Raw genomic sequence first — 24,764 nt, 5'->3', positions numbered from 1 at the left:
CCTTACCAGCACTTTTTAATTATCTTTTTGGATATGAACATCCTAGTGGTGTGGAGTGGTATCTCATTATGGGTTTGATTTGCATTTCCTCGATGGCTAATGATGTTGAGCATCTTTTCATCGGCTTATTGGCCATTTTGTGTATCTTCTCTGGCCCAGCTTTTCTTTTAAACTGCAAGTACCTCTGGACAGGAATCCTGCCTGAATTCAAATACTACGTATTAGCTGACATATCATGGATAAGTCAGTTAACTTTTATTAATTTCAAGTTTCTTATCTGCAATGCAGAGATAATGCAACTACCTCACAGAGGATTTAAGAATTGCGATAAGGCATATAAAGGACTTAGCACACAGCGGGCACTCAGTAAAGGGTCAGCAAGTGACAGCTATTACTAACAACACTCGAACATTAACACTTTACAATCCATGAATTCTTTGAAACAGTTCTATCCCATAAGGAGAGAGTCTAAGATCTGGGGCAGAGAAGCTGGGAGCAGGAGGCAAGGGGAATACAAAAAAGGAAAAAAACAAAAACAAAATTACCAGTGGATCATTTTCAGAGTCCTGTTTTAGGAGTCACTGCCCAAGGCCAGTTTGGACCCTGCTCCTCCACCCTTCCAATGATTAAGCACCTGGTTCTCTGTAGTAAATCCGTTTCTGTTTAGAATAGCCAGTGTCTCATTACTGCCATTGAACCCTGGCTGAAACAGGAATGAAGAAGTCTTAGTCATAGCTAAGTTATCACTATGGCCTTGGACAATGATATAGCAATAACTGAAGTGAATCAAGCGGAATGAATGAGTGAATGGATGGAATGAATGATAGAATGAATGGGCAAACAGAATGTGTTTGGGATACACGGGCTCAGCAAGGTGAAGGAGGCCCCCCTTCCCAGAGGACCCTGGAAAAGGTGAAGCAGCACTAGGACCCAGCAGCCGAGCTTCTCGCTGCCTAGTCGTCTACATTAGAATATCTTTCCTTTCTTTGTTGCCAACACTCAGGGATTATAGATTCTAGAGAATGCTGCTTTACTTTATTTATTTCTTGAATTCACAGTGAGAGGGTGAAAAGGCCTCCACTTATGCTTTTTGGCATATAAATAGCTCACAGTGGAGAGAAAGGGGGAGTCAATGGTTCCAAATTCAAAATCAAGACAGGCTGTTCTGACAAGCTCCAAATTACAGAGTGCTCCAGGCACAAATAAAAAGAGACAATTTCGGAGAAATTCTATTTTCCTATTCAATTCCGGAAGAGAGAGTCAAGCCAAGAAAACCCCAGCGCCTTCCACAAATTGATTTGGTTTCAGCAGCCACTTGGGGTGGGCACGCAGTCAGACAACAAACCATCCTTCAGGCCTTGTCCTTCTTGCCAGCTCCCTCCCTTCAGAGACTGAAAAAGCATCACGGCCACTTGATCCTTCAACGTGGCGCAAAGACAGAGCAAGCTCCTCACGCCTGCTGGACAAATGGGCACGACCGGAATTGCAGAATCCTCTCGAAGACCTTGAAGCGGTCGCGGTATGACAGGTTTGAATTTTGCAGTCCATTTTGCGGGGTCTCTCTTGACAGCCCTTCATTGCCTTAAAACACTTTATTCTTTCATGTTATCATTTATTGAAATAATTTACAGAACACCCACTCACGTCCCCTCATTCACTAAGCACAAGCAACTGCTGAGCGCCTGCTGTGTACCCACCCACTGGGTATACAGCCCCTCAAAGCCCCAGACTGACCTTTTCAGGGTCGACACTTCTAACTGCTGTGTTCCCTGAGCTGTTCATTTGGCATTATTTTAACAGTAAAGCACTAGAAAAATACCTCATTGTAATGTAACCAACGAAAGGGAATGGTTAAACAAAATATAATGTTTCTACTTGATAGAATATGGTATTGCCATTAAAAACAAGGTTTATAGAGAACCTAAGCTTAATAAATGCTTATGTTAGATGAAAACCAAGCAGGACCCACACTGACATAAAACATAATCTGACTATATTTATAAAATGCAAAGCATGAATACAGAATAAAAATAGGCCAAAATGTTAATTCTAAGCTATGGATGATATCTCCTCTGCATACTTCTCTGAATATTCCTGTTCATTTAACAACATTCAAGAAAATATAAAGCATTAAAAATGTTTTTTTAAATCACCTATAAACACACCACCACTGTTATCAATATGGCATACTGTCCATTATTTGTTAGAAAATTCATAAATATATTTTGCATATATTGCTTGCAAAAATTTTTAAGCATCTTTAAAATCGGAAAGAATCAGAAATGTTTAGACATATGAAGATATGTAATGTTAACTGAGAGAGTCAAAATCCTATGTACACTATGAATAAAAGAATGCTCCGTAAAAAGACTTAATTTTCACTGCTTTCTATCTTGTCAAATTTGTGCCATGTCATGTCTATCTATTTAAGATAAATGAAAATTAGTCCTAACCGGTTTGGCTCAGTGGATACAGCGTCAGCCTGCGGACTGAAAGGTCCCAGGTTCGATTCTGGTCAAGGCATGTACCTTGGTTGCGGACACATCCCCAGTAGGGGGCGTGCAGGAGGCAGCTGATCGATGTTTCTCTCTCATCGATGTTTCTAACTCTCTATCCCTCTCCCTTCCTCTCTGTAAAAAATCAATAAAATATATTTTTTTTTAAAAAGATAAATGAAAATTATTATTCTCCTACCTTCCCCCAAAAGTCCAGAAGAAATATGTTACGGTGAAATATATATGGGTACTTTTCTCCCCTTATCTATTATCTGATTTTTTTTTTTTTAATCCTCACCTGAGGATATTGAGAGAGTGAAAGGGAGGGAGGAGGTAGAAAGAGAGAGAGAAACATCGATGTGAGAGAGACACATCGACTGGTTGCCACCAGGGGCAGGAAGCAAACCTGCAACCGAGGTACATGCCCTTGACAGGTAATCGAACCAGAGACCCTTCAGTCAGCGAGCTGATGCTCTAACCACTGAGAGAAACTGGCCAGGGCTATCCATTTGATGTAATGTAGTTATACTTCAGAATGAAAAAAATTACTTTAAAAATTCTATGCTTTCCTCAAAATCACCATAACCCAAAGTATCTACTGTATTAGCACTTTCCCTTTAAACAATCTGAGTGTCCCCCTACTCCATCCCCTTAGCAGCCTTCTTGGCTGCAGAGGCCCAGGGAACAGCAGGGTGGACTCTCCGGCGACTAGCTGCAGCCGGGGACCTGCAGGAGCCCCTCACCCCCCATCAGTGCCTGGGAGCCTTCCTCCAGAGAGGAGAGGGACGCAGAAACACCCACACACACCCACCCACGGTGTCAGAGTGCTGCACGAAGGTGAAAGGCTGAGGGAGAGGCCTTTGAAATGACTGGCAAGGGAGATGGCTTCTTTTTCCAACTGTCCCTGCCTTCCATGCCCCAGGCGCCCACTCCTCCTCCGGAATCATGATGGTGATGGATTGGGCACTGGGTGATCATTTGTTCCACAATCCCACCTCACCTCAGAGTTTGCAAACACTCAATATGGAGCGTTTCATTTAATACTAGCAGGGGGAAAAAATGTGAGACGGGAATCTCCTCCACTTTACAGCCGAGGATAATGAGGCTCCAGAAGGCTAAGGGACCCACGCAACATCCAGGCCTTAGACTCTCAAGGCCATGCGTCCCTTGACAGGGGACCTCCACATGCCTGAGTCAGGGACAGCTCTTCTCATTCAGGCTCTTGGCACAGCCTGAGAGGAAATGCCCAGGGGCAGGTGGTGGCCTCGCCAGCCGGGTGCTGCCCAGTTGAGACAGCCCTAGAAGTTCAAACTGGCCACCTGACCAACACCAGGTCCTTGGAGCACCGACTTAGGCTGGAGAGGAGGAGCTGGCTGGTGGGGTTCACAGTGAACAAACCTACGTAAGCTTCATACATTGGAGGGGTTTGAAGCTCAGCTCCCCCTCCTACTCTGTGACCTTGAGGAACTTACTTAACCTGTTTCTTCATTTTTCAAAACAGAGACCTTACAGGACCCTCTGTGTAGAGTTTTTGAGTGGATCAACTGAGATGTGTATTGAGGTAAACACTTCACATGCATTGGCACACAGTAAACACTCAATAAACAGCAGCGAGTACTAACAATACTGACGATTCATATTGGTGGGGACGATGCTATATTAGTGGGAGAAAATATGTAGCCAAGGGACTGTGTTAGAGGTTACAGACGAAACGAAAGGAGCTTCCGTTTCTCAGTCCTCTTCCTCTTCAATATGTTCATACAGAAACTCAAGCCCCTTTTATGCTCAGTGCCTTTTCCCCTCAAAATGTCCTGCTATAAAAATCAGTGAATAGCATGTAATGTGCTTTGAATTCTGGTGAGTTTTCATCCATAAATTATTGAGCAGAAAGAGATGACTTCACAAGACCCTCAAGGCAACATCTGAGGTAAACCAGGAGGCAGCCATAGCACCCGGATACGGAGCAGGGTCTGCTCCCCACACCACCCCCTGCACCATCAGCGTGGACAGGTGTGAACATCGCAGCGAGAGCCTCCGCACCTGGAAAGCTTGGACAGTAACCTCACCCTGTCACTGTGACACCTCAGACATGTTCCCTCTCTGGGCTCAGTTTCCTTGTCTGCAAAATACAGTGCTGGATTAGCTGAGCTTTGCTGTGCCAGAAGCTCAGAGACCTTTAATCTCCAAGTTCATCTGCACGCGTCTCCTTGCAGACAAATACTGGCTTCAGCGCCCACATTCAGGCCCACGTGTCAATTACCATGCATCTCTCTGAGTGCTGGCAAGGAGGCCAGGGAAGGTGGCACTGGTTTTGATTTTCATAAAATATCTGACAGTCCTTTGGAAATCTCACCATAAAAAGAAACTGGCTGTCCCCAGTCACAGGTAATAACTAATGACCAATCTTGCCGATGGCCACCCAGAAGAAAAAGATTAACTTTACAGGGAGAGAGGGGAAGATTAACTTGAGAGAGGGGAAGATTAACTTTATGGGCAGAAAGATGACAAGGGTAATATACTTGGCCAAATGCAAGTCTAGAATTGCTGTGCTGAGTTCTGCACTTTTGAATTTGGGAAAAACCTCAAGAGCGGTAATTAGACCTGAATCTTAACATCACCACTTAATAGATGAGTAATGTCTTATAAACACTTCCACATTCAAGGTGTCACTTAATTCTCATTCACAACAAACACCTCTTTCTCTCATAATCAGATGAGGAAAGGAGCTAACGATGGCTGAGAGACCTGCCCAAGACCCCACAGCTAAGAAGTGCAGGGCTGGCAGGAAAACGATGACTGGAGTCCAAACGCAGCCTTTCCAAGCTTATTTACGCCTTTCCTCTGCAGGCGAAAACAGCGGAGGAGAGAGCTTGTGTTCAGCGTGACTTTATTGATGTGTGTAACCCAGCACAGTAGCCAAGTTGGGAAGAAGCCAGCTATGCAAAATGTAAAAGTGAAGTCCCCAAACATGAAAACAAATGCCATAGGATGCCATTAGGGAAACATCCCTGACAACAGCTTCTGCTGCTGAGGCAGTGGTTCTCAACCAGGGTGACTTTGGCGCCCAGGGGACATCTGGCAATATATTTTTAAAAAAATATATTTTATTGATTTTTTACAGAGAGGAAGGGAGAGAGATAGAAACATCAATGAGAGAGAAACATCAATCAGCTGCCTCCTGCACACCCCCTACTGGGGATGTGCCTGCAACCAAGGTACATGCCCTTGACTGGAATCGAACCTGGGACCCTTCAGTCCGCAGGCTGACGCTCTATCCACCGAGCCAAACCAGCTAGGGCAGTGGTCGGCAAACTGCGGCTCTCGAGCCACATGCAGCTCTTTGGCCCCTTGAGTGTGGCTCTTCCACAAAATACCACGTGCGGGCGCACGTGTACAGTGCGATTGAAACTTCGTGGCCCATGCACAGAAGTCGGTATTTTGTGGAAGAGCCACACTCAAGGGACCAAAGAGCCGCATGTGCCTCGCGAGCTGCAGTTTGCCAACCACTGAGCTAGGGCCATGAAGACATTTTTTATTGTCCCAACTGGGGAATGCTACTGGCATCGGGGGGATAGAAGCAAGAGATGCTGCTAAACACCCTACAATGCACAGGACAGTCTCCACCCCAACAAAGACTAATCCGTTAAAAATAAAAAATAGATGATAGATGACACTCTCCATCTTAGCAAACTAGAGGAGCAGAAAGATGGGCTATGCTTTCAAAAAACAAAGCTCGCTACAAATATAAGGTGTATTAACATCTGGATGTGGATTCGGGTTCTTTCAGACTCAGCTCCTAAAATTCACTGTGTGATCCTGGGCAGGTCACTTAACCACTCTCTGTCAAATTTCCCCTGTAAAACAAGAGTTTTACAAAGTGCTGATTCTCAAGCTTTCCTGTACCTGATAGTGGCCTGGGATTCTGGCTAAAATGCAAATTCCTAGGTTCTATTCTCAGAGATGAATTTTTAACAAGCACCCCAGGGGAATCTGTTACAGATGGTTGGCAAATTTCAGTTTGAATAGCATGAGAACACTTTACCAAATAAACAAATAAAAATGTGTGTGGCTTTTTCTAAGCAGGATTTGTGAGTTTGAAAAATGGTGCTATCAGCAGCCCAGGGGTTAAATTATTGGGGGCTGTCTCTCAAGGGAGCACCGATTCTCCAAGGCCAAGACAACCAGGGAGGTGGCCCAACTGGGAGACAGAAGCCAAGGAATAGCTGAACCCAAAACAGCAACCCCTCCATCTGAGAGGATGCTCATGGAATAAAATCCCAACGATGAACACCCCAAAGAAGGTGACTTAGGACATCAAGGCAAATGCATTAGCCAACAGGGAGCGTAACTATTCACAAATCACTTAAAGGAACCCACAGGCAACCCAAACGCACTCAGTGAAGGGACTCTTTCACTCGTAGCAATAATTTGGTCCCCTAAATAACTCCTCTGGGAAGAGGTGTCTACAACATTCAAGGGAAAACGAGCAGAAGTGGGGTCTTGGGGACCCCCAGCCCACAAAAGGTAACCGAGAGCCACGAAGGGTTGGACATTCACTGCAGGCAGCTGTCACATTGAGCTGTCTGTCCTCTACACCCAAACTGAGAGCCACCTTCTGCCGTTCACTAACAGCCCCGTTCCCCACTCCTCTATCCTGCGCCCCATGCTCCAAGTGTGAGAAAAAAGTGAATCCATGCCCTGGCTAATGACCAAATATCAAATATAAACAAATTCACATCCCACTTGTTCCTCTTTATCTTTCACCTTCCCCAAGGCATCCTCACAGGTCCCCTGCTTAACCACCAGGCAGAGTGACACAGCCAGAGCACGCCCTGGTAACAGTACTAGGTACATCCACAGGGGGTTCCCACCGAGCCTGACACGATCCTCTCATTTGTCACTTTACCCTTTTTTTTTTAAATATATTTTTATTGATTTTTTGCAGAGAGGAAGGGAGAGAGATAGAGAGTTAGAAACATTGATGAGAGAGAAACATCAATCAGCTGCCTCCTGCACATCCCCCACTGGGGATTGTGCCTGCAACCCAGGTACATGCCCTTGACTGGAATCGAACCTGGGACCCTTCAGTCCGCAGGCCGACGCTCTATCCACTGAGCCAAACCAGTTTCGGCTCACTTTACCCTTTCTGTTTCCATAAAGGATGTGGAGCAAATTTCCCCAAAGGTCATCACCGGCTTCTACGCACATCGCCCCATGAAAGGAAACTGCTGACAGAACATGGCAGGCACATCTTACTCCTCATTAGGGAAAAATCGCTGACCTTTAGAATCACCTGTGGAATGTTTTGAACATGATGATGCCAGAGCCCCATCCCAGACCAAATAAGTCAGACTCTGGCACTGGGTCCCGGGCATCAAACATTTTTTTAATGTTTCCCAAGGAACTATAATATGCAGCCAGGGCTGGCATTCACTCGGCTCAGGCCTTGCAGCGGGGATGTAGGCTCCAACTAACAGCTAAAGTCCTGGTGACATCCAGCCCCAAAATGCATTTGGGGTAACAATAAAGGGAAGTTTTTCCTCCTCAAAAGGAAGAAAACGCATCTGATATGTGAAATTTAAATGGGGGCTAAAGAGCAGAGAACTAGCTGGGTTTTGCCTCATAAAGTATTGTTTCATTTCAAGCAAACAGTAGCACTGTATCAGGCACTGAAGCAGGGAACCGCGGTAATAAAACAAGACCCTCTGAGGAGGTAGCAGCCAGGGCATCCAGAGGCTCCTATCAAGGCCGTACCCCTGATGCAGGTGTGGAGGGAGAGCAGGAGCTGGAGGAGGTCAGCCAGCCTGGGCTGGGCCCCAGAGACGCTTTGGGCTCCAGCCATGGTTAGATACTCCCACAGGTGCCGCAGGACTCAATTCCCAGTCTGTTTCCTGTGCGCCTGGCTCCACCCTGCTGGCCTATTGCCAGTCAGCTCTAAAATGCCTAAGTAGGGCCTCCTGCTGCCCGCAAAGTTACAGCTATCTTCATTTCCCTTCCAAATTAATATGCTGCTGCCCCGTAATAAAGCTGTCAGCTCCCGACACAGGATGCTGGCTGAGAAAGGTGGCCAAGGCTATTTGGGCAGCGGCTGCTTGATCCCACGGTGGGACTCCTCCCACACTGACAGCCGGTCTCCCCTCACCAGAATGCACCCCAACACCCCTCCCTGCCTGGCCGTCCTCCTTTGCCGCACATTACCACTTGGCCATTGATTGCACTTGGACTGAAACACAATTAATCCCTGCTCCAGCCACATTCCTCGCCCCCCCCCCCCGCCCGCCCCCGAGAATGAATCTGACAGACCCGCAGTGTCAATAGCAGAGCACCCTTCTGAATGCTAATTGCCCTCACGAGTTCTGCAGAGGCCACGGGAGAGGCCGGGATGCTGGCCTCCATGGCGTGGGCACTCTCGGGTTCAGAAACCCTACCTGGTGTTATCAGCAGCAACTCGATGCAGGGGCCGCCCTCCCAGTCGAGAAAGCAGCAGCCAGAGACCCTCAAGTTTCCTCCAAGGTAACATAAGGCTGGTGGCGGAGCCGTGTGCCCAGGCAGTGGGGAGAGGCAAGGGGGCCGCCTGCAGACCGTGCAGCTCGGCTCCACTCCACTCCACTCCACTGCGGGGAACCAGCAGCGGGTGAGGATTTAAAATGCAGAAGATGAGATTTAGGTTAGATTCAAAGACGAACTTCCTGACAGAGGGAAGCACTGGAAAGGCTGACCCATTACTTAAATTTCACTGGAGAGCCACAAGGGGCCGATTGTACTGTCCGCCAGGACGTGAGTGAGCAGCCTCTGTACACAATGGTCAGAAGCAGGGCCCTCACCCAGGTGGCCACAGCCCCTAATTGTGTCATAACTTTTTTGCTTTTTAATATAAGGTAAGTGAGACAGTCTGATAATCCCACTAATACGCAATTTTAAATGGACTTATCCTTTGACCAAGGAATTTCAGTTCTAGGAATCTCAGAAAGTGGTAAAAAACAAAAAAGAAAAAGTCAAATATTTGTATGCACTGTAGGTGGAAATATGTGTTTGTGTATTTTAGTGGAAGCAATCTAAATGCCCAACTAATGAATGGGGATTAAGAACAGTTTGGCCCATGTAGCAAATGAATATGTTTTTAAGGAATATGTGATGATCTGGGAAATGCACGTGACATCATGTTAAGTGAATAAAGCATATTAGACTGTGTATTTTAAAAACAGTACATGCACATTTCAAAAAAGAATGAAGAGAACTATACCAAAATATTAGCAGTGATCATCTCTGGGTGGGGAAGTAAATGTTTTTCTTTTACTGATTTTCCAAATATCCTAAGATAAGCATATTACCTTAATAACCAGAAAATGTAGACATTAAAAGAAGAAAAAAAAAAGCAGTCTGTTCTCTGACGTACCTCAGCGCCATAAATCTACTTTATCTGCACGGCCATTATTCCCAGAAAGCAAAACGGTGACACTCAATCTTGTACTTGGCAAGACAAACATATTCTTGCTTCCAAAATGGCTCAGCGAACCCACTGCAGCCACCTGAAAACCACTGGTCACTATTTCCCGCTGGGAAGCACAGGGTCTTCCCCGTCAAAGATGCATGAGGCTCTCATTCTGCAGCCAGACCTTCCCTTCACATCCAAGGACAATGTGCCTCAGTAAGTCTGAAAGGCCAAAGAAAGAGATGGAATCCTGCAAAGAACTGGGGTTTAGTGCAGTGGTCGGCAAACTGCGGCTCGCAAGCCACATGCGGCTCTTTGGCCCCTTGAGTGTGGCTCTTCTTAAGCCTTAGGAATACCCTAATTAAGTTAATAACAATGTACCTACCTATATAGTTTAAGTTTAAAAAATTTGGCTCTCAAAAGAAATTTCATTCGTTGTACTGTTGATATTTGGCTCTGTTGACTAATGAGTTTGCCGACCACTGATTTAGTGGATTAACCCTGAGAAATCTTGAACTACCAGAATTTAGAGATGGTCACTATTTACTGAATGTCCCCTATGTCCCAGGAACTGGGCAAGACGCTTTCACATACTTTGCAAGGCAAGAGTCATTAACCCGATTTTACACATGAAGAGACTGAGGCTCCAGAACTCACACCAACTTGCCTCAAATCACAGACAGTAAGTGGCAGGGCTGGGCCTACATGCTGCTCCCCTGACTTCAAGTCAGGAAAGCTTCCCTCTGCAGTCACCTCTAGCATTAGCGTTCTTGCAGGGAGCACGACTCAGACCACACTTCTTCCTTCCACACTTACACCCCTCCTCTCGGTGCCTAGGACAGGCCACTCACTATGTCTTGCCCACTTGCTATCTCCACCACCACCCATGGATGCAAACACACGAGCCCCCTGTGGACACCCAACTCCCCAACTGCTCCCTGACCTTTAAAGGAGGACCAAGCATGGAGACTAAGCCCTCTCTGGGGGTGTCTGAAACTCTGGGGTCCTCTAGTTCACAGCAAAACCAGCTTTAGGATCTCCTCTATGTTCACAACATCTCTGAAGCAGCAGGCCTCTCAACCCCTTTCACAGAAGGGAAACTGAGGTTGGAGAGTGGGTTGACCTGTTCCGGGTCTAACAAGCAGCAGAGCTAGGACCAGAACTCAGGTCACTGATTACTGGCCCAGCGATCTTTCCACCACAGAGACGAATACTAAGAACTTGGGCTCTGAAGTCTGAAGGTCTGGACTCAGATCTCATCCCCACTACGTACCAGCTGTGTGGCTTTGGGCCCATTACTTCACTCAAGTCTCATTTTCCTCAATCACAACATGAAGCAAATAACAGTGCCCAGCTGGCACAGCTGTGGTGAGGATTAAGTGGGATCATATGTGTAAAAACGTTAGCAGGTGCCTGGGATGTTGTTGGCTCTGTTATCACACATCCCCGAAGGCGTAGCTGCAAGACTCGTCCATCTTATCTCCCCACTATGCAAGGCCCAAAAGGCTTTAGCCTGAAAACAGGGCCACAAGGGCCGGCACCAACTTAGTTGGAACCAGCTCTCTGCCTTGCAAGGCCTGGTCAGTAGACTCCACCTAGTTTTCAAATCTTATGGACTTGACTTTGAATATGCTCTTCTCTCTACCAAAGAGGCTGTTCCCTGCCCTATTTCATCCCTTAACTCCTCTCTTTCAGTGACACCTCTGTGGTCAGCTCGGCTAGGAAATCTTCCCTTACCTCCCAGGCTAGATTAGGCCCCACAGACTCCTGGACTTTTAGCTCTATCAGGGTGCTCACCACTATTATCAAAATTGGCTCTATACTTTCCTCTCTCCCCCACCAGCCCGAGAGCCACTGAAGACAGGGCTGTGCCATATTCACTGTTTGGTCCCTACTACCCACCTGTAGGCTTCCTACTGCTATTGTAACAAATTACCACAAATTTGGTGGCTTAAAATAACATACATTTGTCATGTGACAGTTCTGGAGGTTAGAAGTCCAAGATCAGTTTTGCTGGGATAAAATCAAAGTGGCGGCAGGGCTGCATTCCTTCTGGAGGCTGCCCACATACATTCCTTGGCTCATGGCGCCACATCACTCCAACCTCTGCTACTACCATCATGTTTCCTTCTCTTCACTCTGATCCTCCGATAAGGATCTTTCTGATTATACGGGCTCACCCAGATAACCCATAACCATCTCTCCATCCCAAGATCCTTCACTGCAAAGTCCCTTTTACCACATAAGGTAACATATTCTGGGGATTAGATCATGGACATCTTTTGGGGAAGGGATGGCGAACCTTTTGAGCTCGGCGTGTCAGCATTTTGAAAAACCCTAACTTAACTCTGGTGCCGTGTCACATATAGAAACTTTTTGATATTTGCAACCATAGTAAACAAAGACTTATATTTTTGATATTTATTTTATATATTTAAACGCCATTTAACAAAGAAAAATCAACCAAAAAATGAGTTCACGTGTCACCTCTGACACACGTGTCATAGGTTCACCATCACTGGCCTAGACCACCTGTTCTAGCCAGAATCTCCCAAAGGGGGCGCTCTCTCCATAACCTGCAACTGGGTTTCTTCAGCTAATTTGGAACAGCGCACACCTACCTATAGCTTCATGCTCCCAATCTAGGTAAACACCTACTAGTTGATTCTCTGAACATAGATGGGTCAATCCTGAAAATCATCCAGAAAATGCCCTTTAGAAGACTTGACAAGCACAGTGTATGTCTTCCTGGAGCTCACAATCCACATGGCATAATCACTATGTGAACAGAAGCCAAAAAGCAGCAAGATAAGGGTTCTATGCTTACCAGCATGAGTCAGATTTGATAAGTAGCACATATTATAAATACAGCACATTCTTTGAAATTCTGTCAAAATGAAGCTTTAAATTAACAGGCTATAGAGGCAACCTAGCAACCTAACCACATTCATTTCCACTTGAACCTGGTACCTGAACAAGAAGGTATCAGAAGCTAAGACAGGGCAGATTGGGTCCAGGGCTCGCCTCCCTTGTGAAATGCGGCAGGTGGCTAGGAGGAGCGATGGAAAGAGCCCAAGCTGGGATCTGAACTCTGACTCTCCAATCTATCCTGTGTGACCCACCTCTCTGAGATTTCTCAATAAACACACTATGAGCTCATTAATACCGACCCACAGGTAAAATGTCTAGCAGGTAGAATGTCTCCATAGGGGATGGCCCCCTTCTTCATGTCCCTGAAAGAATAAAGCTGGCAGGACAAGTAAATCCTCTCAGAGAGTGCAAATTGGTTTATATGCACCGTTTCCCTAATGTTATCCCCACGTCGCCCACACACCGCCTCCATGGTTTCTGCCGTGTCCCTGTCCAACCTGTACTTCCACTTTTTCCTTTAAATAGACCGTGCATACTTTTGCCACATCCTAAGCAATAATAACTGCTGCAAATGATGAGTGCGATGTTCTAGCTGTATTTCTCTCCAAACACACATGAAAAAATTATACATTGTAGAACCTGAGTTCTGGTCCCAGCTTAACTAAAATCATGAATGCCCAGGTCACTTCCCTTCTCTGAGACTCAGTTTCCCCCAAATAAGAAAATAAAGAGGACGGTCTAGACCAGCAGTCGCCAACTTTTTGGACCTTACGGACCACCGATTGGCGACCAGTGGTCTAGACGAACTTTCCATTTCCTCCCAGTTCCGAGATTCTGAGATTATCAAGTTGTCCAAACAAGCAAATGAATCTGAGCAAGGAACTTTGTCAAAAGGTAATGAATACCAATAAAAATAATTAGCATCATTCATCTTAAAACCAGGTTTGGAGTGATGGGCGTGCGCAATGCAATGTGCAGGTGATGCAATGCGCAATGCATCTGCACATTGAGTTATACACTTGAAACCTGTATTTTTTGTGAACCAAGTCACCCCAATAAATTCAATTAAAAAAACAACAGCAACAGAGCAAAAAGAGAACGGCAAAGAGGTAGATGCTACATGCCTTTCCTCATCTTGAAAGACTGACTTTGTGCTTCTCTCTCCTGGCATCAATTATATCAGCAGTTTTTCCTAAGAGAGAGCACTTGGTTTTGTAATGGATCAACCTGGATTTTCATCTTATCTTGGGTGGCTGTTAATTTTATCACCTGAGGCAGCCATTTAACGTCTTCATTTCACAAGGTTGTTTGGGGATTAAGCGTGAGTAATTTGTCTAAAGCACCTGGAACAGCGCTGGACAAGATAGCCATTTGCTTTACAATCCTGCCTCAACTAAAGCAAAGAGTGACTGCTCTGCCCGGTCAGCGTGCCTCAGTGGTTGAGCGTCAACCTATGAACCAGGAGGTCACAGTTCGATTCCCGGTCAGGACACATGCCTGGGTTGTGAGCTCAATCCCCACATGCAGGAGGCAGCTGATCAATGATTCTCTCTCATCATTGATGTTGCTATCTCTCTCCCTCTCCACTCCTCTCTCTGAAATCAATTTAAAAAAATGTATTTTTTGCCGAAACCGGTTTGGCTCAGTGGATAGAGCGTCGGCCTGTGGACTGAAAGGTCCCAGGTTCGATTCCAGTCAAGGGCATGTACCTGGGTTGCAGGCAAATCCCCAGTAGGGGATGTGCAGGAGGCAACTGATCGATGTTTCTCTCTCATCGATGTTTCTAACTCTCTATCTCTCTCCCTTCCTCTCTGTAAAAAATCAATAAAATATATTTCAAAAAATATATAATTTAAAAAAATGTATTTTTTTAAAAAGAGTGACTGCTCCAAGACAGGAAACTGGATATGACCAGAGATGTATAAAGAACACACAAATCTTCCCTGACAAAAGCAAATGCTCCCTCTTCCTTCCTAAAAACAGTCCTTAGAAATCCAACAAAATATAAACAGTGTTTGTCTGTGGTACTTGGGCCATGATTCCCTCCTTTGATCTTCCTCAGTAATATTCCAAATTTTCCACAATGTGTACATGCTAGGGAAAATTATTTAAGTTATTACGAGGATAAATTAGACTGCTTGTCTCAGAGTCAGAAAGTCAGAGATCTGGGGTTCAGACTCCACCGTTAATATGTGGCTACCTGGCCTTCGGCAAGTCACTCCTCTTTCTAGTAAAATGACAGGACCAATACTCACTCTGAGGGCATCACCAGGCTGCCGTGGGAGCCAGGGTGCCCGGTCGGTGCTGTGAAAAACCTTACCTTTATTCCTTTGTTCCACACCTTCATAAAGATTATTGTTGTCATAAAAAGAACGAATAACCCACAAGCTGCAGCCTTTTTCTTATCCTATAAACCTGCTGCACAAGTAATGAGAATGCATTTGAGGCTGGGCTGGTAACCCTCCGTGAATGACCCCACCCGTGTTGGTGAAGCCCTTTACTCACAGGGTGTTTGCTTCTTTCTTCCTTTCATTTTTTTCTCCTAACACATGTAAAACTTCAGACCTGAGTGCTCACTGGCAGACTGTTGGGAGCAGAGGGAAGGAGGCAAAACAGCTAACAGAACCATCAAAAAGAAAGATGGGTCCTTGAAAATGCCAATCCTCATGGTCGGCTCTCAACCAAACAATCCCTGTCTAAGGTCAAACTAGCCACCTTTCTTAAAAGGCACCATTAGGTGAGAGAGCGTATGAGGGGTGCAGTCCTACACAAATGACACTTAAAAGTTCCAGCCAGGAAGGTGCTGTGTCTCTTAAGCCCCAATTGAAGGGCCAGAGAGAAAGAGGAAGAGAGGGGGTGGGGGTGGGGGGTGGGAGGGTGGGGAAAAGACACCAAAAGAATAAACCGACCAATAAGAACCTCTTTTACTCATTTTACAAACTTATATCCAGAACTAGCCTGGGGTGTTAGGTCAATGGAAGAAATGCAGTGTGCAAACTTATTTGCAGAAACTTTGATTTATTCCTACTCTGGGAGGCAGGTTTTTCTTCAGATGTATGATATCCACAGGAGGTCAGCTACCCAACAGTAAGAATTACGATTCCTAACAGTGCAACTTCCTCATCGATAAAATGTGGGCAAGAACTGACTGCATCCTACATTGTGTGAGAATGAGCTAATACACAAAAGCACCCAGAACAGAGTCTGGCACACAGCGAGCTATCAATAATTATTTGCATGCTGCTTTACAATTTTGCATATATTATCCCATTTGATCTTAAGAACTGTGTGAGGTTTTGTTATTCTCACAAGACACAGGTTTAAGGAGATAAAAGGACTTGCCCAGAGTCGTGCAGCTACTAAGTGCTAGGTATGAGGTGGCTCTTAGGACCAACATCCCGTACTCCCGGCTGGACCAGGGACGGCTGCTTTAGCAGGAGTCTGAGCATGTCCCATTTCCAGTCCAACTGTGCTGGGTGCCTGCGGTCGGGGATGCACGGGTCTCCAGGGCCTCTCTGAATACCTGAGGCTGCAAAAGAAGTTTGACGTGAAGGTCGGAAGAAACTCTTCCAGGACAGTTCTCACACCTGACCCTAGGAGCCCGGTATGGCCTCTGAGGTGGGCAAAAATGGCATTTGTGATAGTCTTATTTTTTACATAATAAAGCAACTCACAGCTGCTGCTCCAAGGATCTGATAGTTACTGTTAGGTTAGGTGGCTCAGGAGGCGGCGTAGGAAATAAAGAGAGTTGATCAGAAAAGGAAGGAAGGAGAGGTTTTATTCTGCGTCCCCGGGCGACCCACGAACCCCAAAGACAGGGCACGTGGATCCACACCAACAGGGAGGGGGGCACTTTTTTTATACAGCTGTTCAGTGAGGGCGGGGGAGCATGAGCTGTGGGAGTTCCCGCCGCGGGGGTCGTCACGGTTTCCAGGTGTCGTCATCTGTCTGGTAGCTGACCTGTTAGGAATTCCAGGGTGGGACGGGTATCTGCGTCACCATTTACCTGGTATCTGCGTCACCATTTACCTGGTGCACTGGCCTATTACAGATTCTAGGAAGGGCCCAGTATCTACGTCACCAACTGCCTGGCGGAGGCATGCATCAGCTCCTGGACCCCCTTTCGACCTAACAGTTACCTTTAAGGAATAAAAAATAATAGCTGCCAATTAACAGGCACTGTGTTAAACCCTTTACAAACACCTCATATAATCCTCAATTAGAGGGGGGAGGGATCCGGTGAAGAAAGGCGCCCTTATCCCTATTTAACAGGCAGGGAAACAGACTCGGAGAGGCCCAGGGACACAACGTTAGTAACAGCAGAGACTGAATTTGAACCCAAATCTGCAGAGAAAGTGCCACTCGCCATTGGCCTCGACCTCTCCTTTTCATTCCCCGCACCCACTGGACACAGGCCTGAAATACAGAGACAGGATAAACCTGAGGGAGAAATTTTGTGCTTTTGCAAACCAAGACTGCAAAGGCCACCAGGGTCTTTATTCTGTTTCTCTTGATAGTGATTCAGGGCAAACCTTGAGAGCACCTCTCTTCACCTGGGTCCTTTGTCCTGCTGCCCACAGCTGCTGCTGAGGAGCACAGAAACAGTCACACACACACACACACACACCCCCGGGCCTCCTTGAAGAGTGGGGAGAAGACAAGCCCCAGAGCTGGTACACAGAAAGAGGGGGCCCCTTTCCCCCGGTGGGAGGGCAGTCAGGCCCCAGCACAGAGGCCTCAGCGGACGCTGGACTCACCACAGCCACCACAGCCGACTCTGTCCAGCACAGACGTTAGGAACAGGACACATGGAAAAATCTCTAAACCAACCCTGCTCAGTTCTCTGACCCTACAACCCATAGTGACCCTGACCCCCTCCTTAGCCCACAACCCCACAGCCTTTCTGATAACTGTCTAGCTTTCCCCATAACACTTCATGTCCTCCTGCTCACCTCACAGTGCTCCGGGCACCCTACTCCCCACCTCCTCTTTACAGAATCACCGTGAGTAGGTTCCCCAGGCAGTGGTCAGGCCATTGTCAAAGAATATTCAGTCATGACCATCCGGCTGCAAGGTAAGCAGATGTTCAGTAGATTGCAGCCTTGGGCAGATTTCCCATAACAGAAAAAACTTGTTCCTAATCAGGGCCATCTCCAAACCCTCAGCTCAGATCACCAGGGCTGCCAGCAGATCACCCACGGGATGGGGCACTGCTGGAGAAGGAGGCACTGCAAAAGCATGTGTGTTAGGGGAGGGGTCCCAATAAGTGCACAGACCACAAACCCAGGTGGGAGGACAGGAGGGCACGGATGTCCCACTAATCCAGGTACTGGGATCGGCAGCCTCTCTGAAGTCAAGTTCTCCTTCCCTCGTTTCCTCCCTGAAGGCTGGGTGGGGTCAGATGGGAACTATGTGTCCCTAGGAGCCATCAGAACAGCCCAGCCTCCTAGCCAAGGAAGGTGACTCCAGCAAGTCTGGTCACTGAGGAAGGAGACAGAGTGGGGTAGACAGCAGCCTGTCTGGGAGAAGCTCTCTGATACAATGCACAGCAGGCAGAGAGCTTAAATCTCCCTCCGCACTCCTTGGTCCCCCATCAGCCCTCCCCCCTCTATAGTCCTTCCCCCTCTCCAAACTCCTACCACGAGTGTCAACTTTCAAGATGTGCTCATCTTCTCATAACACTTACTATACAGACCCATCAACCCTTTAGTTTAAAGGCTGAGTACTCTATCCTAAGCTGACAAAAACAGTTTCCTCAGCCTCTAAGGCATGACACTGCTGGGGAGACTGAGTTTTACAACTGTCCTCTGGCCCAAGCTGGGGCAAAATCTCAAGCCTACCTCCCACCAGCCTCCATCCAACTCACAACCCCTCTCCCCCCCAAATCCAAGCCCCACCCACAGCCCTCCATTTAAGCGGGGCCCTTCCATTCCCTTTCAACAGGAGTCTGCCCGGAAATAGGCCAGCACACAAAGAGCGCACCTGTGACACTTGGAGTCTTAGAATCCACCCCCTCCCAGCAGGGGGGGAGGGAAACTGAAACCATCTGAGCAGGAGCTGCGCTCCACCTTGACCTCCTCCTTCCTCTCTGCTCAGACGGCGGGCCCTGGGACAGGCCAGGGGACCACCGGGCAGATTCTTCTGCCTCTGCCCGCAGTCTCACAAACCGGTGCCTTGAAAACACAAGCGAGGCCACTTGTTGCGCAGGTGCGGAGGTTTCCAGGCACCGGGGCTCGGAGGAGGCAGCACTTCTCAGACAGCCTGGAGCTAGCTGAGGACCCAGGCCTCACACACCCAACCTGGAAACTTCATCAAAAAACTGCCCCGAGGCAGGGGAGGAGTGAAGGGTGGTTTCGAAAAGCAGAGGAGGAAAGGTAGAAACTGGTTAAAAGTAGATGAAAACCGAAAGGCCCGCTCCCTTTCTGCCCTCAGGGAGACAGGGCAGTCCCACAGATGGGGGAAGGGGACCCCTTCCTTGACCAGAGTGCGGGTCATGGGGAGGAGGGGGGTGCCAACATCCTTCTCAGGAAACAGGCTGCAATACCATGGGCTTAAATATTGATTGTCGAGAGAGAGAGAGAGAGAGAGAGAGAGAGAGAGAGAGAGAGAGAGAAACCTGCAACCCACCAATCTCATTTCCAGATTCCCTCTCTCCAGCCTAGAGACATGAATAATTAACTTGCCTACCCGAGAGCTCGCCGGAGTGGCTATAAAAGATGAGTAATGGCACGGAAGCCCCGGCCCCACGCCCGCCGGCTTCTGGGCTTCTGGGCTCGGGTCTGGGGCTAGGACCGGCGCCGGGAACAAAGCCTCCGCATTCCTCCGGGAAGGTGTGCCTGAAACCAAACCTGTCACCGGCGAGAAGCTGGCCCCTTACCTCCCCCATAGCCGGCTCCCCGGCTGCAAGGAGGGGAAGAGGAGGGGCCGACGCCCGGGCGCGCGGGGTGGACCCGATGGCCAGGTCGCCTCTGCCCACACCCCCACCCCTGACCGAGCGGTGCCCCCAACCACAGCCGCTTTCGGGAAGCCGCGCAGTCTGCCGGGCGATAATCCTGTTACCATGAACGCCGGCTGTACTTGGAGAGCCAATTCTCAAAGCAACAAGGCAGCTCCCTCGGCGCCCTTCCCGGTGAGTAACCAAAGCCGGGCGCCGGCTCAATGAACACACTCGCTGAAACTCCAGTGGCGCGTTGCGGCTCCCAAGCCGACTGCCCGCCGGGGACAAACCGGCTCCCGACACACCAGCGCACAGGCACAAAGGCACCCCCAAATGCAGCCCGTGCACCCTGCGCCCCGCCGATCCAACAGCCCACAGCCACCCGAAAGTTACCGCACGCGGACATACCTGCAGGCCCCCCGCGGCGGCCCCTGCCTGCCCCCAAGACCAGAGGGGCACGCGTCCCGGGTCGGGCAGCTCCTCCACTCCATGCGCCCGCTCTGCAAGCCGGGGCCGCCACTGGTCAGCAGCGCTGGGCGACGGAGCGCGCTCGGGCCTCAGCTCGCCCGCGGCGCATCGCGCGCCCTCCCCGTCCCCGCCTGGGCCTTGCCTAGGAGCCCACACCCACTTGACATCAGCACGAATCAAAGCACGTGGCGCAGCGCCAGGCGGCGGCCCCCAGCAGTCCAGAGCGCGCCTCAGGTGCAGCCGCTGCTCCAGGACAGCGCGTCCGAGAGAAACATGCCTCTTCTTGCAGAGGATGCGCAAGCGGGACTGGGGAGGGGGAAGGGGAGGGGGAGGAATGACGGGCGGAGGGGACAGGACCTGCAGCCTACCAGCAGCGCTGCTCTGGCGCCCAGCCAGCCACCAGCAGATCTTACAGCCGGTGCCGCAAGCGCCCATGGACCATGCAGACCAGGCTGCAGGTGACCCGGGTTGCTGTCCTCTCCCTGCCATGGAGAGCCCTGACCTTGAATTCTCTTGCCCGGAATGACTCAAGGAGGCGAAGGCTAAGCACCCCTACTAAAGGCAGGGGCTCATGTTGCCCAGCCAGGAATGAATGCTTGGCTGGATGTGGTTGCTAACCTCATCCCCCAGGAGACTGCTATGGGGCACCCAGGAAAGCAGACCATACCTTCTGGCTTGTTTCTATAGAAGCAGCGTCAGTCAGCGGGGGTCTCCTTTCCCTCTCTCTTCTCTCAATGCCCTTGGCAATAAGGGACAACTCTCCTGGTTCTGCAGGCAATCAGAAACAGCACCACCCAGCAGCCCCCACACACTTCTAACTCACTCATTAGCATCCATCCAAAATATCAGACATTCAAGCATTTATTAAGGCTCCGCATGTGCCAGGAGGAACAGAAAATAAACAACATTCCTACACTCATAGAGCGTTTGGTCAGGGAGAGGGAGATAGTAAATACAAAGCCAGGTAATTATAATTATGACCAGGGTATTAGAGGTAAGCAGTGCTGTAAGAATGCACACTGGGACCCTAAACTATCTTGGCAGTCAGGAAAGGCTTCTCTGAGGAAGTGACATTTGAACTGCTGGGGCGGGAAGAGAAGTTATCCAGGTGGAGGGAAAGTTCAGACAAAGACCCTGTTATTAAGGTGTAAGCTCACTCCATTCACAGATGGAGATGATCAAGCAGAAGGGAACCGCCATGCTGAGACACCTGGGCCTTTGTGCAGGAGGGGCCATGGGGAGGCTGCCCGGCCCTAGAAGAGAGTCTGGACGTCTGGCCAAAGAGGCCTTTATACCCTTTACCTCCTTTCCCCTGAACCATGCTCTCCGACCTCCATGGAAGAGCTCTGAACAGGGAGTGGGGAGACTTCACTTCTCGCTCCAAGTCCATCATCAGTTTGCTGTGTGGCTCTACAGAAATCCCTTCCCCTCTCTGGTTTCAGTTTCTCTACCTAAAACGAGGGGTTGGGTTACAACAGTGTTTTTCCACTTGTTTTTTAAAATCCATACTCCCTATTGGATAAATATACAAATGTCAATCCTATCCTATAGCATCTATGGCAAGCCATCATCAAATCATTTTCCAAGTCAAAAACTATAATATTGAACAAGCTTTTAAAACTACATATGCCTTGCCGGCTGGCATAGCTCAGCAGTTGAGTGTTGACCTGTGAACCAGGAGGTCACATGCCCAGGTTGCGGGCTCCATCCCAAGTAGGGACCATGCAGGAGGCAGCCAATCAGTGATTCTCTCTCATCATTGATGCATCTATCTCTCTTTCTCTTCTCTCTGAAATCAATAAAAATATATTTTAAAAAATAAAATAAAACTACATATGCCCTCTAAGTATTAAGCAATATTCTGTCTTTAGATGTCTGATGAAGATAACTTGGAGACAAGAGTAAAAAAAAACACAATATAAATTAAAAAAAGGTTTCCAAGCTCATTCTTTTCCTGTTATTGGTCACTCTCCCTCCCACATGAACCCCTGGCCACCAGCACTTATCTCTAGCCTCCTTTCTTTTATTCTTTACAGGATAAATTGGCCAGACAATGAACAGAAACCCTGGGTCATCATTAAAAAAAAGACATGCTGTGGAAGATTCCTTTAAATGATAATGTCCAGTGTTGCTGGGAAACAGACAATTTGAAGGAAGCATACACAGTTCCTGGGGACAATTTAGCAATATGAATTAAAAGCCTTAAAAATGTTCATCTCCTTTGAACCACTGATTCCACATGGAAGAATTTATCCTCAAACATAAGTATGGATGAACACAAAGATTTATCCACAAGGATGTTCACTTCACCATTTTTATAACAGCAAGTAATTGAAAATAACCTGTTTCTCTACCTAAAATGAGGAGATTGGTTACAGTGGAATATATGCAACTTTAAAAATGATATATAGGATATTTACTATATTGAATAAAACAAAACCAAGGTTACAAAACAAGTGATTCCAATTGTGTGTGCATGAGTGTGTATGTTGCGGGGATGGTTTAAGCACCTATGATGGAGTTGCAGTGTTCCTTTTTCTTATTGGTTGACTCAGAGCCTACCCCCTAGAGCAAAACATGATGCCACTGTGATATGTCATCCTCACAAATAAATCTATTAACCCATATTAAAGTTATAGAAGCTCAATATGAAAACAGAATGAAATAAACCTTACAGGCAGGCAGAAAAAGAGTTCAATTCTTTACCATCTACTCACCATTAATCTTACAGGTGGATTGGTTTTCCCCCAAGACTTTTCATTTCATATAGATTTTTCTGTTGTTCTTTCCTTGAGTCTAGTTCAATGGTTTCCAAACTTTACAGTGCATAAAAATGACTGTCCATGGTGGTTTGGGATAATTTTGACTTAATGAGATCCCCCCCCCCCGACATTCTGAATTTAGAACCTAATCACTGTATGAAAAAGTAAAAGAAAAAAAAAAAAAAGAGTACCAGATGGATATTTACCAAAATGTTAACAATATTGGATTTTTATTTCCTCCCTTGGGATTTTCAAGTTGTCTGACAATAAACATATATTAGCTTAGTCATGAGAAAATAAATGCTACCTAAAAATAAGTGGGTTAGCCTGGCCAGCGTGGCTCAGTGGTTGAGTGTCAACCTATGATCCAGGAGGTCATGGTCTGATTCCTAATGAGGGTACATGCCTGGGTTGTGGGCTCGATCCCCAGTAGGGGGCGTGCAGGAGGCAGCCAATCAATGATTCTGACTTATCATTGATGTTTCTATCTCTCCCTCTCTCTCTCTGAAATCAATAAAGAAATATATTTAAATATATATTTTAAAATAAGTGGGTTAAAAAAATCTCCAAAAAATAAAAAGAAACTGTCTTGACTTTAAAAGGGGTGACTCTGACCATGCCCTTCATATCACTACCTTCTGCAAGCTCTGATACTGTCCCAGTTGGTGCCCCAACATCCAAGGACAGGCTGTACATCGTCGCTAGGAAACCATGCAGGAAAACTGGCAAGAAAATTATTTTTACATTTACCTCCTGGGCTGTGCTTATAATAATGCTTAGCAGCTTAGACTAAAGGGTCTGAAATGAAGCAGCCATGACCATCAGCTAATGGATCTGTCCCCTACCTCTGAAACTCTCTACCAAATATTCTTAATAAGCTGAGAACATGTAAGGCATATACCCTTGGTCCTAAGGAGGTTGAAGAAACTATTCAACCTGCTTTTCAAGACCTGGTAGTGCCACCAAGCACATTGGCAAGGACCACAAGGACCAGCAGAAAAATAATAGGCCATAAATCAAACTGGGCTCAGCCAGTAACTAGTTGGACAATCTGTGCCTCCATTTCCCTCTGAGGAAAATAGCCTTATTAATAAAGGCTCTACTTTTCTTTTAAGGGGTGGATACAAAAGCACCAATATAACAATGGGAAACTGTAACCCACCCCACTATTCTTTTGACATTGTTTCTGTAAATGCTGACTCTGACAAATATGTAGCTTACAGATAAACAGCATGTTTGTATAAGAATCCTAGGAACTAGTTTCAGAAGATATAGACTCCGACCTTCAGTCACCCCAGTTCTGGGAGATTTGTTGACTTTCAACCATAGAACCAGAATGACGTAGAACCAGGATGACGAAGACCAGGATGATGCACACCAGACCACCACTTAACCAGTTTTGAGATCATTATTAGAATGGACTGTGCTAGCCTATGCTAGCCTACAATGTAGAGAACTTTTTAGTTTATTTTTTTCTTTGTTTTTTAAATCCTCATCAAGGATATTTTTTCCATTGCTTTTCAGAGAAAGTGGAAAGGAGAGGGAGGGGGAGTAGGAGAGGGAGGGGAGGAGGAGGAAAGGGAGGGGGAGAGGGAGACATCAATATGAGAAGACACATCAATTGGTTGCCTCCTGCCCTAACCGGTTTGGCTCAATGGATAGAGAATCGATCTGCGGACTGAAGGGTCCCAGGTTCGATTCTGGTCAAGGGCATGTACCTTGGTTTCAGGCACATCCCCAGTAGGGGGCGTGCAGGAGGCAGCTGATCGATATTTCTCTCTCATTGATGTTTCTAACTC

At 47.3% G+C, this 24,764-nt stretch overlaps 1 protein-coding gene and 1 long non-coding RNA gene across 9 annotated transcripts in view; one reads left to right on the top strand and one right to left on the bottom strand.

Moving 5' to 3' along the window:
* PLEKHA7 (pleckstrin homology domain containing A7) overlaps positions 1 to 20,464 on the bottom strand; it is a 134,125-nt gene extending 113,661 nt beyond the window's left edge. For 4 of the 8 annotated variants that reach the window (XM_023758125.1, XM_023758126.1, XM_006093829.3 and 1 more), the window contains exon 1: positions 20,144 to 20,463. In XM_023758125.1, coding sequence (XP_023613893.1) covers positions 20,144 to 20,226 — 83 coding nt within the window. In that variant the 5' untranslated portion in view covers positions 20,227 to 20,463. Of the gene's footprint in view, positions 1 to 20,143 lie in introns of all 8 variants that reach the window. The other 4 variants (XR_002830497.1, XM_023758124.1, XM_023758127.1 and 1 more) reach the window with 2 other exon arrangements.
* On the top strand, positions 18,715 to 22,412 carry LOC106697985. Its single transcript, XR_001349258.2, has 2 exons — positions 18,715 to 19,927; positions 22,240 to 22,412. It is a non-coding gene; the product is annotated as an uncharacterized LOC106697985 (long non-coding RNA).
* Positions 22,413 to 24,764: the final 2,352 nt, after the last annotated feature.

This window comes from Myotis lucifugus, unplaced genomic scaffold, assembly GCF_000147115.1.
Source record: "Myotis lucifugus unplaced genomic scaffold, Myoluc2.0 scaffold_124, whole genome shotgun sequence".
NCBI classification, from domain to species: Eukaryota; Metazoa; Chordata; class Mammalia; order Chiroptera; family Vespertilionidae; genus Myotis; species Myotis lucifugus.
This window is presented reverse-complemented; position numbering and strand designations above follow the sequence as displayed.